This window comes from Notechis scutatus, chromosome Z (assembly GCF_049901735.1).
Source record: "Notechis scutatus isolate UNSWTSFEM ecotype Mainland chromosome Z, rNotScu1.2, whole genome shotgun sequence".
Lineage (NCBI taxonomy): Eukaryota > Metazoa > Chordata > Lepidosauria > Squamata > Elapidae > Notechis > Notechis scutatus.
In genome coordinates, this window is record NC_142025.1 from 97,912,720 (window position 1) to 97,925,915 (window position 13,196).

At 38.0% G+C, this 13,196-nt stretch overlaps 1 protein-coding gene across 2 annotated transcripts in view; it reads right to left on the reverse strand.

Moving 5' to 3' along the window:
* Positions 1-2,367: 2,367 nt before the first annotated feature.
* SP6 (Sp6 transcription factor) overlaps positions 2,368-13,196 on the reverse strand; it is a 31,849-nt gene continuing 21,020 nt past the window's right edge. The window contains exons 2-4 of one of the 2 annotated variants that reach the window (XR_015746030.1): positions 11,183-12,375; positions 9,470-9,558; positions 2,368-3,059 (exon numbers count right to left, since the gene is read on the reverse strand). Coding sequence is in view for 1 of the 2 variants with exons in the window: in XM_026669781.2 (XP_026525566.1) it covers positions 11,238-12,338 (1,101 nt within the window). In the remaining variant the exon portion in view is untranslated. Of the gene's footprint in view, positions 3,060-9,469; positions 9,559-9,612; positions 12,376-13,196 lie in introns of those variants that run through there. The other variant, XM_026669781.2, reaches the window with a different exon arrangement.

The window sequence follows — 13,196 nt, forward strand, 5'->3', positions numbered from 1 at the left end:
CTTCCCACCCATCCAAAAACCTGAAATGCTTTTTTCAAATTCTTGTGTCATGCTAAGTTAAGGCTTCTCTGTTGTTCAGTACCATCATCCTGCTTTTTTCACAGAAATTCACACAGGGTACAAATCTTAACTCTAATCTTCTATTTATTTTTCAATTTTCTATGAAATACTTAAAGATGGGTAGGTTTGGGTGTTAAACAATGAAAAAAACCCAAGAACAAGTGTCCCACTCAATGCCAAAATAAGATGATGATTTTGATTTCTAAGTTAATAAGTAACCCTAAGTTATGTTTCTAAGTAATCCCAGGATTCTTGAGATTAATTCAGAAGAAACAACTTTTCCAATATTCAGCTTTAGAGCAGTCAGTGATCTTCAGTATAACGAACACTACAACACCGGACTAAAACTATAAAACAGTGAGCTATTCTGAAGCATTCAATCAATAGAATGCTTTATTCTTTACTTATTAGTTTTTTATGGCACATTTTATACAAGGCTCAAAGGAACATACATAGTGCTCTTCCCCATATTTTCACAACCACAGCCCTGCAAAATAGGTTGGGTGAGTGCGACTGGCTCAAAGTCACCTAGCTACCTTCTATGGCTGAAGCTTGACAGGAGCTAACAGACCGGGGGACCCAACCATTACCAGTTAGAAGATATAACACAGCTCTTCCGTCCCTCCTTTCGATATTTTTTCATAAAATAAAAATGAAAGTTCATCCGTGCTTGCAAATCCAAGAAGTTTGCAAATGAGAGAGACATAGTTCTTCCAAACAACCTGCTTTTCTGCCCGTAGATTTCTAGAAGCATCATGAAAACAAAGCAAATCTTGAGACCACTGTTCCAAGTATAGTTGTTAAAACTATGATACAACTAGAACTGGTGTGCTCACTTGTTGAACCTATAGTGTGCACGGAGCTCTGATATGGAATTGGAGCTTGTGTTTTCTGGCCAGGCATGCAGGTGGACAAGTATTTCTGGATTCACCTTTTGGTTTTGTGCCCAAACCCTGACTCTTTACCTCAGAATAAGAATTTGGTGTGCTTATCAAGATACCAAATAGATAAACTCTTGATCCTCTTGCAATTGTGATTCCTTTGCCCATTACTGATTTTCTATCACTTGGATATTAGCAATTGGAAGGTAAGGCATACCAGGTATCCCTTCCAATGATAGCCTACATCAGCAGTATCAAACTTGCGGTCCACAGGCTGGATCATCACATACTGGCCATGCCCACCCCATTTTAGCGAAGGGATTTGAATAAAGTCATGATACGTCATGTGACTATGTGATGACACGAGTTTGACACCCTTGGTCTGGATGGTCCAACATTCTTCCATAGCAACAATCCTTTGCAACAAATTTTGTGGCTGCAGCAGAAAGAAACCAGAACATTCAAGCATGACGGAAGCCACTGTATCTGATGTCAATTATAAGATGGGAATTAATTTCATTTAATGAGGTAACTGCATCTCCCTTTGGAAGTGCATCCAACCCAAAGTGTTTGCTATATGGCCTGAAACATTAAGAGGAAAACACCTTGTTTTTATCAGTTTCATTCTAAACGAAATAAATGCTCAAAAAACAAAATTCATGTGTCTTAATGTTTTACTATGCTTTTAATGGTATCTCTCATGGAACAAATGATGCAACTGCCATAGGAGACAATTTCAAGGCCCCCACTTTTAACTTTCTTGTTCTGTTAATACATACTTTCATCTAAAACATTATTTTATTATTTTATTAAATTTAACTCCCTTGTGATGGCTCTGGGGGGCTTACATGAATAAAATCCCAAATACAAATCCAACACACCTCACCCTCCTGCCACAGTGATCAAACACAACATTTGATTGGCTCCATATCAACTCAGGATCCTGTTGGCAAAACCACACCTTCAGGGCCTTTTGGAAGAGTAGCAAGATGGGGGCCAGTCTTATCTCTATGGGGATGATGTTCCACAGATAAGGGAACCACCAAAGACACAACTTTTTCTTGATCCTACTAGGTGGATTTCCTTGATGAAGGGTACCTGTAACATACCTGGCCTCCCTCTCTGGTGGGTGGGTAGATACAATTAGGAAAATATTCCAAATATGATCTTATTTATATTTATGGAATTTCAACACCTCTGAAGATATTCTTGCGGACATCTGTTGAGGCCATTAAGTGGTCTTTTACCTTTCCCTACACATATCTATTCCTATGCCCCTTTTTCTACAAATTATCATGGGATTTTGGTAACACTTCACTTTGCAATTTGTTAATTTGGGGGGAAGGTGAACATCTACAATGAGAAATACCATGATGACAGAAAAAAAGAGAAAAACACAATACTTAGAAACACAGGAGGAGGAGACTTAAACATTATAACATGCACTTTATTCAACTTACATTTCAATATTTTCAAGTCATGACTTATTTTAGAAGAAAATATTAGATTGTAAAAAGTGAGCTAAAGAATTGCTTGTGAAATAAATCTATAACTATCTGATAGCAAAACAATTTGAAAAGAAAACAATTTGCACACCACAGTTCACTCTATTCTCAGACCTAATTAGCAAGAACCTTCATTCACCTTATCTTCACTAACATCAGATGTTTTGCAATCTATCCTTGTTTGTAACATTTTCTTGTTCTAATGCTTTCAAGTCAGGCTTTGCACACAGGATCTGGGTAAGGAAGGTTGGGGAAAAGTTTTTAAATATTTGTTAAATAAATGGAGTGGGATTAGCTGCCTAGAGCAGCACTACTCTAGGCGGCTTACAATAATAAAAAGGAGGAAAAATGAAAAGGCACATAAACAGAATGATAGTACAATGAAGTAAACAATGACAAAGACACAAATGAAAATAAATACATCAAATATGATAACTAAAAGATGGATGGTGGAGAGCAGAGAGCAAGGGAGAGAGGGGGAGTCTGCCATCAATCTAGCAGCCACCTCCACCACAAGGATGTCCACTGCTTGCTCTACATCCTTCTGGTGTTGTTTCCAGTCTCCATTTTCATTGCTGCTGGTTGACACCTAAGAGTCTTCCATAAAATAAAACTGAAATAGATAGTGGATAATGAAAAAGGGGCAAAACACTGTAGTCAAGAAAACTAAATAGACAGTTTATGAAGTCTCCAGATGAGAACTTAGCTCCAAAGAGACTACTTTTAAAGCATTTCCTACCCTTCTTTATACAGTGTAGACGTTATTGTTTCATTCAGAAATGTTTGGATATAACACCACCTTGCATGAAAGGTTAGGAAAAATTTCTGCATCCAGATTTACTTCAGTTTTTTTCCAGTAAGAGCACTGGCAAAATACAACACTATTTGGCAGGAGACAAAAGAATTTCCTCTTGGCTTCAATGAGGCTTGCAGAAGCTGTGATTACTAGTTTGGTCTATGTTAACTCTATTGAACACTTCCCCACAGAGATAAGTAAGGTTCCTCTGCCTATATTATGATGCCTGGAAGTAATCCAAACAGAAATTACTTTTGGAAAATACGCAATACTTCTCACCTGATCCCTGTTCTGTTCAGCAACTTAGGAATTCACTGAAGGCAGAGAAAAAAATATCACAGAGCCTTTATTCTGCCCTGTAAATGAATTAACTATAAAGCAGGAATACACTTCTTCTTTTGGGTTCAGCGCTGCTCTGAGTCTTTGTCACGTTGTTCAAAATGTAATGAAATGCATTTAACAGTTATTCTCCATGCATTCAATAGTTTTCCTGTCCATCGCATTAAACATTATAATTCAGGAACAACTTCTGAAATGACTGTCAGGGAGAGCATCCAAGGCTCTTGCAGCTGCATGGAATTCAGATTTGGCATCTATACAGATAGTCCTCAACTTACTATCATATTTAACCCTTATAATTATAGTTGTAAGTTTTGATGGTCATAAAGCAAATCATCATGTGGCTGACCTGATTTTACAATCTTTATGGTGCTTATTGTTAAGCCAATGTAGTGGTGGTAAAGTGAATCTGTTGTTCTCCATGGACCATGGATTTATTTTTATTTTTATTTATTTATTTATTTGATTTGCCAATTGTCAGAAACTGGAAGAAAATGCTGATTTCCAGAAAAAAAAAAGTTTAAATCATGACAGGAAGCTGCCAAAGGCTGTAAATGCAGGTCAGTTGCTGAGCACCAAAATGTGGTCACATGACCTCAGGGGGAGGAAATGGGTCATAAATAACTATTGGGAATCGTAACTTCAAATGGCCCCTAGTGGTAAGTTCAGGACTCTCTGCATTTCAGGTGCCATATTTCAACTACCAATAATCCCTGCTGCTCTTTGTTCACTCATCCTTTCCTTTCACTGTTTGTATTTAACAAAAAAAATGATAAGGCAAGCCTTGGAAAATTAGATTCATAAAATATCAATCAGATCTAACAAGCAAGAAATGGAATAAAAAGAGCCAAACCAGGAGAATCTGATATATTTTACGAATGGTATTTTACTGCATTGGAATGAGTTAATTTCTTTTTTCCTTTTTCCCATATTTATTCTGCTAGTTCTTTCCATGTTTTAAACTACAGTTCACCCATTCCCTGGAAGGGATTTCAAACATATATGTAAAACTGTATGTTGACAACCCAAGAACTAGATCAAGGCATTTTCTTTACAGTAATTTTTTTGAACTCAGCTGAAAGGATTGCAGTTATTCAGTTATGTAGCTTGGAGATTCCATTCAGTGATAAGATGCATTCATTATCTATTTGTGCCAAGGAGAATTACAGATACATTTTTTAACAGAGCTTTACTCCATTAGATCAAAGCATACATAAAACCTTGGGATAAAATATGTCAGGCAAGATATTGTAGCTGTCGGATATTGTTCTAGAACTGAATGTCCTAGAGTTTGATATTTTTTAAAAAGATATTTTCCAGATCTCATTAATAATATTTCCTCTAATTATAATTTAAACAAAACCTCCATCATCTATTATATACAGCATTTCTATTGACTCCTCCATTTATTGCTCCATATTAGGCCCCTCAAAGATTTATGTACATAAAAACTGGAATGTAACAAGTCATAAAGGAAACTATTGCTACTGTAATAATGAGTGCCATTCTTCTGAATATGAAGACTTTGGATTTTATTTTGAAGGAAAAAAAATCCTATTAGCATTTAAAACCCACACTTGTTAATATAAACGATGCAGTGCTTCAATGCTTAGAGGGCCTAGACATTGGTATTTGAATAGAGATCTTTTTAACATATTGTATTATGTTTTACTAATCTAGGTGAAATACTTATATTGTTAGTCCATATATGATACCCCACATAATAAATCCGCAGTCTTATTTTATCGTACGGTAGTAGTATTTTCACTATAGTTCTAGAACTGCTAATTGTTGTAACTGATGTTACGAAACTGTCTGCTTCAACCCAGAACCCAGATAGGTGTCCTTCAGTGAGCTGAACTACACACCAGAAATTGTAGATGGGATTATGTTAAATAAAAAAGCCACTTAGGATGACTCTGGTAATGTTAGAACAATGCTTTAATATTACATGTTATGATGCCAAGGGCTAAAAATGTATCTTTATTGGGGGAGAGAGGTTTGGGGTAAACAGCAGATTTTGGCAGCACCACTCCAAGGCTTTAACTTCCACTTAGAGCAGAAGCAAGATTTTAAAATCTGTATTCTGTAATTGTTTTGTATTTACTTTCTACTTTCATCCCCCTTCCTTTCTAATTTCTTTGCACACCTACAGCTAGCATTTGGAGTACTGTTGTTATTTATTCAACTGTTTAGTGATGTTTGCACTTGGGTGGGGTAGGTTTATAATTGCAATAACATTTACTACATAATACAACCTATTTTGTTTTAAAATAGATCTTTTAGGTAGGAAGGACCAAGAAAACAAAAAAGCAATCTTTTGGCTTGTAACAGTCACATTTTTACAAAAAGTAACGTGTCTAAACTTCTGAAAGTGGAGGGGGCAAGAAATTCAGATAAAACCCCTCTAGATTAGGAAAGAAATCTCAATATCAAATGAATATAATACTCGCAAACCATCCTTACAAAACACTAGCTGAAGTGCCTCATATCGAGCTCACACATTCAGCTTTATTTTTTACAGAAAAGTTAAATTAAAATGTAAGGCCCAGTTTGTACAGGAGACAGGTGCTGCAACACACCCTTTTTTGCCCCACACAATTGGGCCATCTCATTGGAATCCTTGCTGGGCCTGCTTCTCTGGCTTTTGGGAACTCTTCCCACCTCCCTCTCGCCTGCATCAGCTCTCCCCGGGGCAAAGAGAGTGGCAGGTGAGAGAGAAGTGGGTGTGGGAAAGGAGCAGGTGTCTTAGGCATTTGGCAGGCACCCAATGGACAGCAAGTTGCACAAAATGCACCCGGCAGATGCAGCCATTGCTTGTGGGATTTCCACAAAGGAATGAAGTTTCTCCTGTACACACACACACCTGCATATCCTAAGAGACATGTAGGCCTACTACTCTTTAGTGCATAACTGTCTGCCTTTTCCAGAAAATGAAATGTCACTTTTATAAGATAGCCACTTAAAAACAAAAAACAGGGCAAGAGACACTTTTTTTTCATTATTAGGCCTTTGTTACATGTGCTGCATGTATACATTCAAAATTTAAAATAAATATGATGTTATTTTGCCATAATGAAGAAGCCTTTGACCAAGGGACCAATTTGTTAGTCAATATGCTGCTTAGATGAAGGGCGGATTCAATCCTTTCTGATGTTCTTTATTTTTTTAAACCAGATTTGAACATGAATAATCCTTTGAATAGAGGATAGGAATCTATAAAGACAGAGGCAATTTATTTCTGGAGCCAGACAAGCAATAATGTCTGGACTTGTTTCTTCTACAGACACAGTAGGTGAGAATTTTTTTTTTAACCAAGGTTGTGTCCAACAGAAAGAGAAAGAAGATGTATTTTCAAATATTAAGTGGCACATGAGGATTGTCAAACTCATACATTGTTCCAGAATTTGAATAAGCACACAAGCACCTTAGATGACCACTCTAGTGTGATCACGAGTGTCATTGTATGTTTCATTCAGAAATGCTTTTCACTAGAAAGCCTTTCAGGAAAAAAAAAAAAAAACATCAGCAAAGTTTAGGCTTATAAGATCTTTGTCTGGGATACTGTCCTTGAAGTAATCAGTCTCAGAAAGTAAAAGGCAACAATAAGGAGTGCATGTTGTCCCTCTCATCTCAAGAGAATCTCTAACTTAATTTCAGACATTTAAAGTAAGGGAAGTGTATAAATTCATTGACTTCAATATCTGCATTCTGTCACAAGCAAGGAGGAAAATTAGGGAGCCTCTCAACACATGCATGTCTTGTCCTTGTGGTAGAACTTCCTCACATAGGCGTATAAAATTCGGAACAATTTCCTCATAAAAGCCTAATAGCTAATAAATTGAGTTTACAGCATTTCCGATATTAATTTTTGGAGTGCCATTAAACTGAAATTAAACTAACCACTTTATTTACTCTCTTCCTCCCACTACCCTCTCTGCAACATACTCTGTGAAATCTGTTGTCAGTAGTTGCCATGGTTAATAGGAAGAAAGTTTTGTTGAACATCATGTAAAGAATCTTCTTTAGGTATCACTAACTTGCACTTTCCTAGCTAAAGTGTTTAATAGATCAAAACTTATAAAGTTAGAACTGCAACTTCTTGTAAATGTTATAACTGCAGTCAAAAACTTTATTGCTAATGCTGGGAAAACTGAGAGAGCATATTAAAAGAGCCAATATTTTCCCCTCTCTTAGAAAAAAAATAGAAGGATTCTTCCTTTGGGCTGAGTTAAATTTTTAATGAGCATTTCCCAAGCAATAGATGTTAAATATTGCCTTCCTCCCTGGTTTTCTGGCCTGGACATGTCTGGACACCTTCATGTTATTAGGCTGCATGAGATCCCATGTGATTTTGCTCTTTTCCTTAAAAGTTCTCCCTTCTGCCAATAGTATGAAGTGCACAGCATACTGTGCAGGAAGGAAGGGCAGAAGCAGCCAAGAACATTGCCATCAGCCAGAAAGTGCATGAATTAAATCCCCACTGGGTAACAGGCAGTGTGGTTCAACTTCCCAGGTGGGGTCATTAATGAGGAAGAAAAATGTTAAGATTGCGAGGTGTAGGAAATTGCTTTGAAGAACCGAAACAAATTGGTTGAAGGAGATTTTTGAGTAAATTATCCTAAATCAGATTTGCCTATAAAACGTCACTATCATATAGAATATAATTAGAGGATTACAATATCAGTTGGAACAGTAAAACTGATTAAGTTTTATAGATAAAAACTACAAAACTGGGGGGGAAATGTTTCGGGTTTTTTGTGGACAGTTAATGCAGTTGTTTTAGTGAAGACAATTGTGTTCAAAGTACACTTCCAAATTTTGATCTTAAAAAATATTTTAAATATCAACCAGTCTTACTATTTATGGTAAGCTCAATGGTCTGCTGAGAGATTAAGAGACGGGCACAAGGACACTGGATATTGCTTTTTGTGCAAAATATACCTCTGGTCACTGGGACCAGAGTTTTAATCTTCTGAGCTTTTGGACTAGTGCTAGAACCCCTCTTCAGGGAACTTTTCTCTCACCAGAATATGTGCTTTCGGCTATTTATGTGATGCCTGGTTGTATGTGGTTTTTTAAAATTGTTGATTGAGGTGTTGATGGCCAGTTATTAAATCATTGGCTGTTATTTACTTGTGCTGCCAAGTCCTTGGCTTCTAAATACCTGACAGGCTGGTGGTAAACCAGCACTTCTGTTGACTGACAAGGAGCCTGTTTTCCAGGCTTCAATCATTTTCCTGGCTACTTTTGTACCTGTTTGGCCAACAATCTTAGTAGCTGCAAAATTGAATGTACATCCTTGTTCATTGCAATGTAAGGCTACCAATGAGTTCGGGTCTCCTCATCTTAAAGCTCCCTTGTGTTCTTGCAATCTGATTCTTAGCTTCCTCCTCATCTGTCCTATACAGTCACAGGGTCAATTCACGCAAGTGACAGGGACAATCATAGTTACAGGGGAAATTCATACAATGCCTCAACGGCTATGTAGGACACACAAGGCGAAAGCTAACCACCAGATTGCAAGAATCTGGTCAGGGAAATGACTGAAGCCTGGACTGAAGTCAGTCAAAAGGAGTGCTGAGCTAAGGACTTGGCAGCACAAGTCAACAACAGCCAATGACTTAATAACCTGCCATTAACAGGCCATCAACTCAACAACTAAAAAGCTAGGCACAATTTGGCATCACATAAATACTATGCACAGAATAGCCCAAAGTAACATTCTGGTAAGAGAGAAGTTCCCTGAGGATGGGCTCCAGCACAAGTCTGGAAGTTTGGAAGACTAAAGCTCTGGCCCCAGTGACCGACCCAGATTGAATTCTGCAACATTATCCTGGGACATGTATATTTGCCTTCATTCGTGAAAATATACCTCAAACACTTACCTGGCTCAAAAAGAATTACTAGCAATCCAGAGTATACAGTATGGTGCAGCCCTTCCACATTCATTTTCTGAGCAGAAATCTGCATATTTCTATCCAAATTAAAAAAACAAGTACAAATAAGGTTTTTTGTAATGCTTATATTATTTTCCTTGAACAATATGTATTGTCATTGCAATTTGTATAAAATTGCACATAATGTCTGATATAAAGGCTACAGCTGAAACAAAAATTGTTCTAGGATCAGATCTTAAAATCAGATCTGATTTAATTGTAGAACCTGGTTAAATTTGTGAGTCAGTACTGTGAGAAAAGTAAAATCACTTTTTATACAGCTGGAAATCAAGACTGTATTAACATCAGTGAAAGATAGCCTCAATTTACTATAACCAATTCATGTGCTTGAACTAGTTTGCCATCTGCTGTAAGAACACAAAAAACAAAACAAAACAAAGCACATCCTTAATTGCTGAATTTGCCCTGAGGCAACCAGAAACTGAGTTCTAACCCACAACTTTAGTACATACTTCCCTTCAATGAAACTTTAAAGGGATAGGGAAGTAGGGGAAAAGGTTTGGAGGACTGAGAAATACAGAGTGTGTATACAGAAAAAATGCTAGCCATTTCTACTCAATCAACACAAAATGGATTTTCTCCCTTGTATTAAGAAAATCCTCTCATTTCTGTGGAATTTCTGTGGAACCATAAGAAAGCATTCTAGATATTAACATCATATTAATTATGAGAAAGTATGGTATTTCCATCCTGCCCTATTCCCAAAAATATTCAGTTGTCTTTTTTCAGAGGCAGGAAAAAATCATTTTCCAGTTCCTTCAATTTGCACATTTCTCTATCTTCTCATTCTTTTTTCTCCTAAATAAAGGAAATGGTCATACCTCCTGGAGAGACCAGATGCTTCGTGTTTGGTTGAAAATATAAACCCTTTTAGAAAACCTATTTTTAATAGATAATCTAAGCAAAATACTAGCACCAAAGGCATATATAAATGTATATTTCAGTTGGGACTTCAGGAAAATTTAAAGCTTGAATTATGTTATTCCATATTATAGTAATTTATGTGTCACCAACTGCCATAAAAAAGCTAATTTACTTTTAGAGCCACCTGTATCCATAGTTAAGGATATGGTCTAAGATCACTGCTTTGGGAACAGAGTGAGGTAGCTGTCTGAGATGCAAGCCAAGAATTCTATCATGATCCTCCCAAAAAATCCCCATGGAAACTGAAGTGTGGTTGACATTTTGCATTAAACTGGATTTACCATGTTATCTACTAAACTGGAACCAAACTTGGGATGGTTAATATCCAAACCCCTAAAACTCTAAGAGCTTAAACTAAAGAATGAGGTTCCCCTATAACCCTTGTATGTTTTTGTGATTTTGTATATAGCAAAAACATGAAGCCTAACATTCAAATGGAAGGAGGCAAGGACTGCATCCCTCCATTTGTAACTGTCTCAAGATGCCACTTAACCCACCCACCTCCTTAACTATTCTTTTGACAGTATCTTCCTATATTCCCTAAACAAAAGAATATGAAGTCCCACCCCGAAGCTGCTAAAGGCCTGGACTTTCCAAATTGTCCCAACAATATCACCCTTTCCTCCTACAAAATAAATAACATTGCATTTGAGGACAGACTAATGTTCATGCCAGAGGATGGATTGATCCTATAGCCATGAGTAGGAAGTTACAGACCCAGGATTGACCATTATAGAGAGATGGGAAGGGCTGGACATCCTTGAGAAAAGGCTCAATTAGATTGAGAAGTAGCACTTGAAGCGCTTCCCTCAGGTTCCTGTTTGATTTTAGCAGGAACTTCTGTTCCAGTTTTAGCCTCTCCTTCTGCTTCTTCCTTGGCACCATCATGTGTCTTCATATGCTTGCTTAGATGATCACTTCTCATGAAGACTCGGTTGCAAACTGGGCAGGTAAATTTTTTGGTTCCTGTATGGGTCTGAAGGTGCCTCTGTAATTCATCAGAGCGGGTGAAGCGCTTTCCACAGAACAACCAATTGCAGACAAAGGGACGGTCGCCACTGTGCCATCTCAAGTGAGCCTTCAAATGGGATGTCTTGGCATATGCCTTGCCACAACCAGGAATATGACAGTTGTGGAGATGCTTCTTTTTGGAATTGTCAGGGCACTGGCCCAACCTTTCAGCTTCTTGACAGTTAGGACATCGACAAGCAGCTTGGCCAGAGCTCCGGGTTACTGAACGCCTTGAGCTTTTTGGTCTTCCACTACTATCCCCAGCTTGCTCCATTGGATGAGGTTCTTGAGTAGAATCCAGGGATTTAATAACTTCTTGGTTCATGAGGTGTGGTGCTGAAGGCAGCAGATGATGAGGTGGACCACAGAGTTGATGTTCTGTAGAACCATAGCCACCCAATGCTGGCTGCAGCCCACTTGTGTGGCCTGGTGGTTGGAGACCACTTTGAAGATCCATCCAGCTAGATCCAGCATGGAGATCCCACCATGGATTGACATTGTCATCAGTGGGATTGCCTGAATGTGTAGGTCTAAACCAAGGTTCATAATGCTGAGACATATCCGGTGTTGCTTGTAAAAGCTTAGAGTATGACCCAGGTGGCAGCTGGCTTTCGCTGTCCAGATCTACCCTTGAAGACCCATGCAGTTCGTAACCACTGTTATCCGAGTATTCCGTGTCAGGTGCAGTCAAAGGCAAGTGCTGGAGTTCTGTGGGTTGCAGAGGGGATGGGAAATCTCCCCCACTTTCTGGGCTGGTATGAGGTTGATATGTCTGCAGAGGCTGCAGCTCCAAGTGGCTTGGAGAAGAACAAGGTGTCTCTGAGCACTGGTTGCCAAGAGAACCACAGACGGCTGTGAGCATTGCAGAACTCCCGTTGTGAGTAGTTTCTCAGACACACCTAAGCATGAAAGAGGGAAGAAACAGAAGTAAGACATCACTACTCAAAGTATCCATGCATTAAAATTAACTCTCTTTTAGTTAGCACAACCCCAACTTTCTGGCTTGGGTTCCAACCCAACTGTTTTTGACAAAATGGAAAAGATGTGCCTAAAATAGCAATAGCACTTAGACTTATATACCATTTTACAATGCTTTACAGCCCTCTCTAAGCGGTTTACAGAGTCTGCATATTGCCCTCAATAATTTTGGGTCCTCATTTTACCCACCTCGGAGGGCTGAAAAGCTGAGTCAACCTTGAGCCTGGTGAGATTTTAACTGCCAAATTGCAGACAGTCAGCAGTCAGCAGAAGTAGCCAGCAGTACTGCAGTCTAACCACTGCATCACCATGGCTCATATGTAATGTAATGGAAACGCCTTGTCCTAATGCATTTCAAGTTCATGAGAGTAATTTTGTGACCAAATTAGCACTTCTTGCTAAGAATTATTTTCCTAAGGAAAAGCTCTGAATTTAAAACATTGGGAGTTTGAGAAGTTTCTGATAAAAACTGGTTTGTATTATTCTGTTTAAAAGCTTGACCTATGTTCATTGTTCTGATGGATCTTTGAAAGTAGAGTTCTTATGCTGTCTGACAATTGTTGAATAATAGTTTGGGGTTTTCATCTGCAATGTTTGGAGAATTTGTACAAAGAAATAAATAACAGTAGTTCTGGACAGTTGAGCCAATAATTTTCTTATTTAAATCTCCTCCAGTATTAATTCGCTAGACAAACACATACAATTTTTAAAACTTTCCTCTTACATGAAAAACAAATACCTT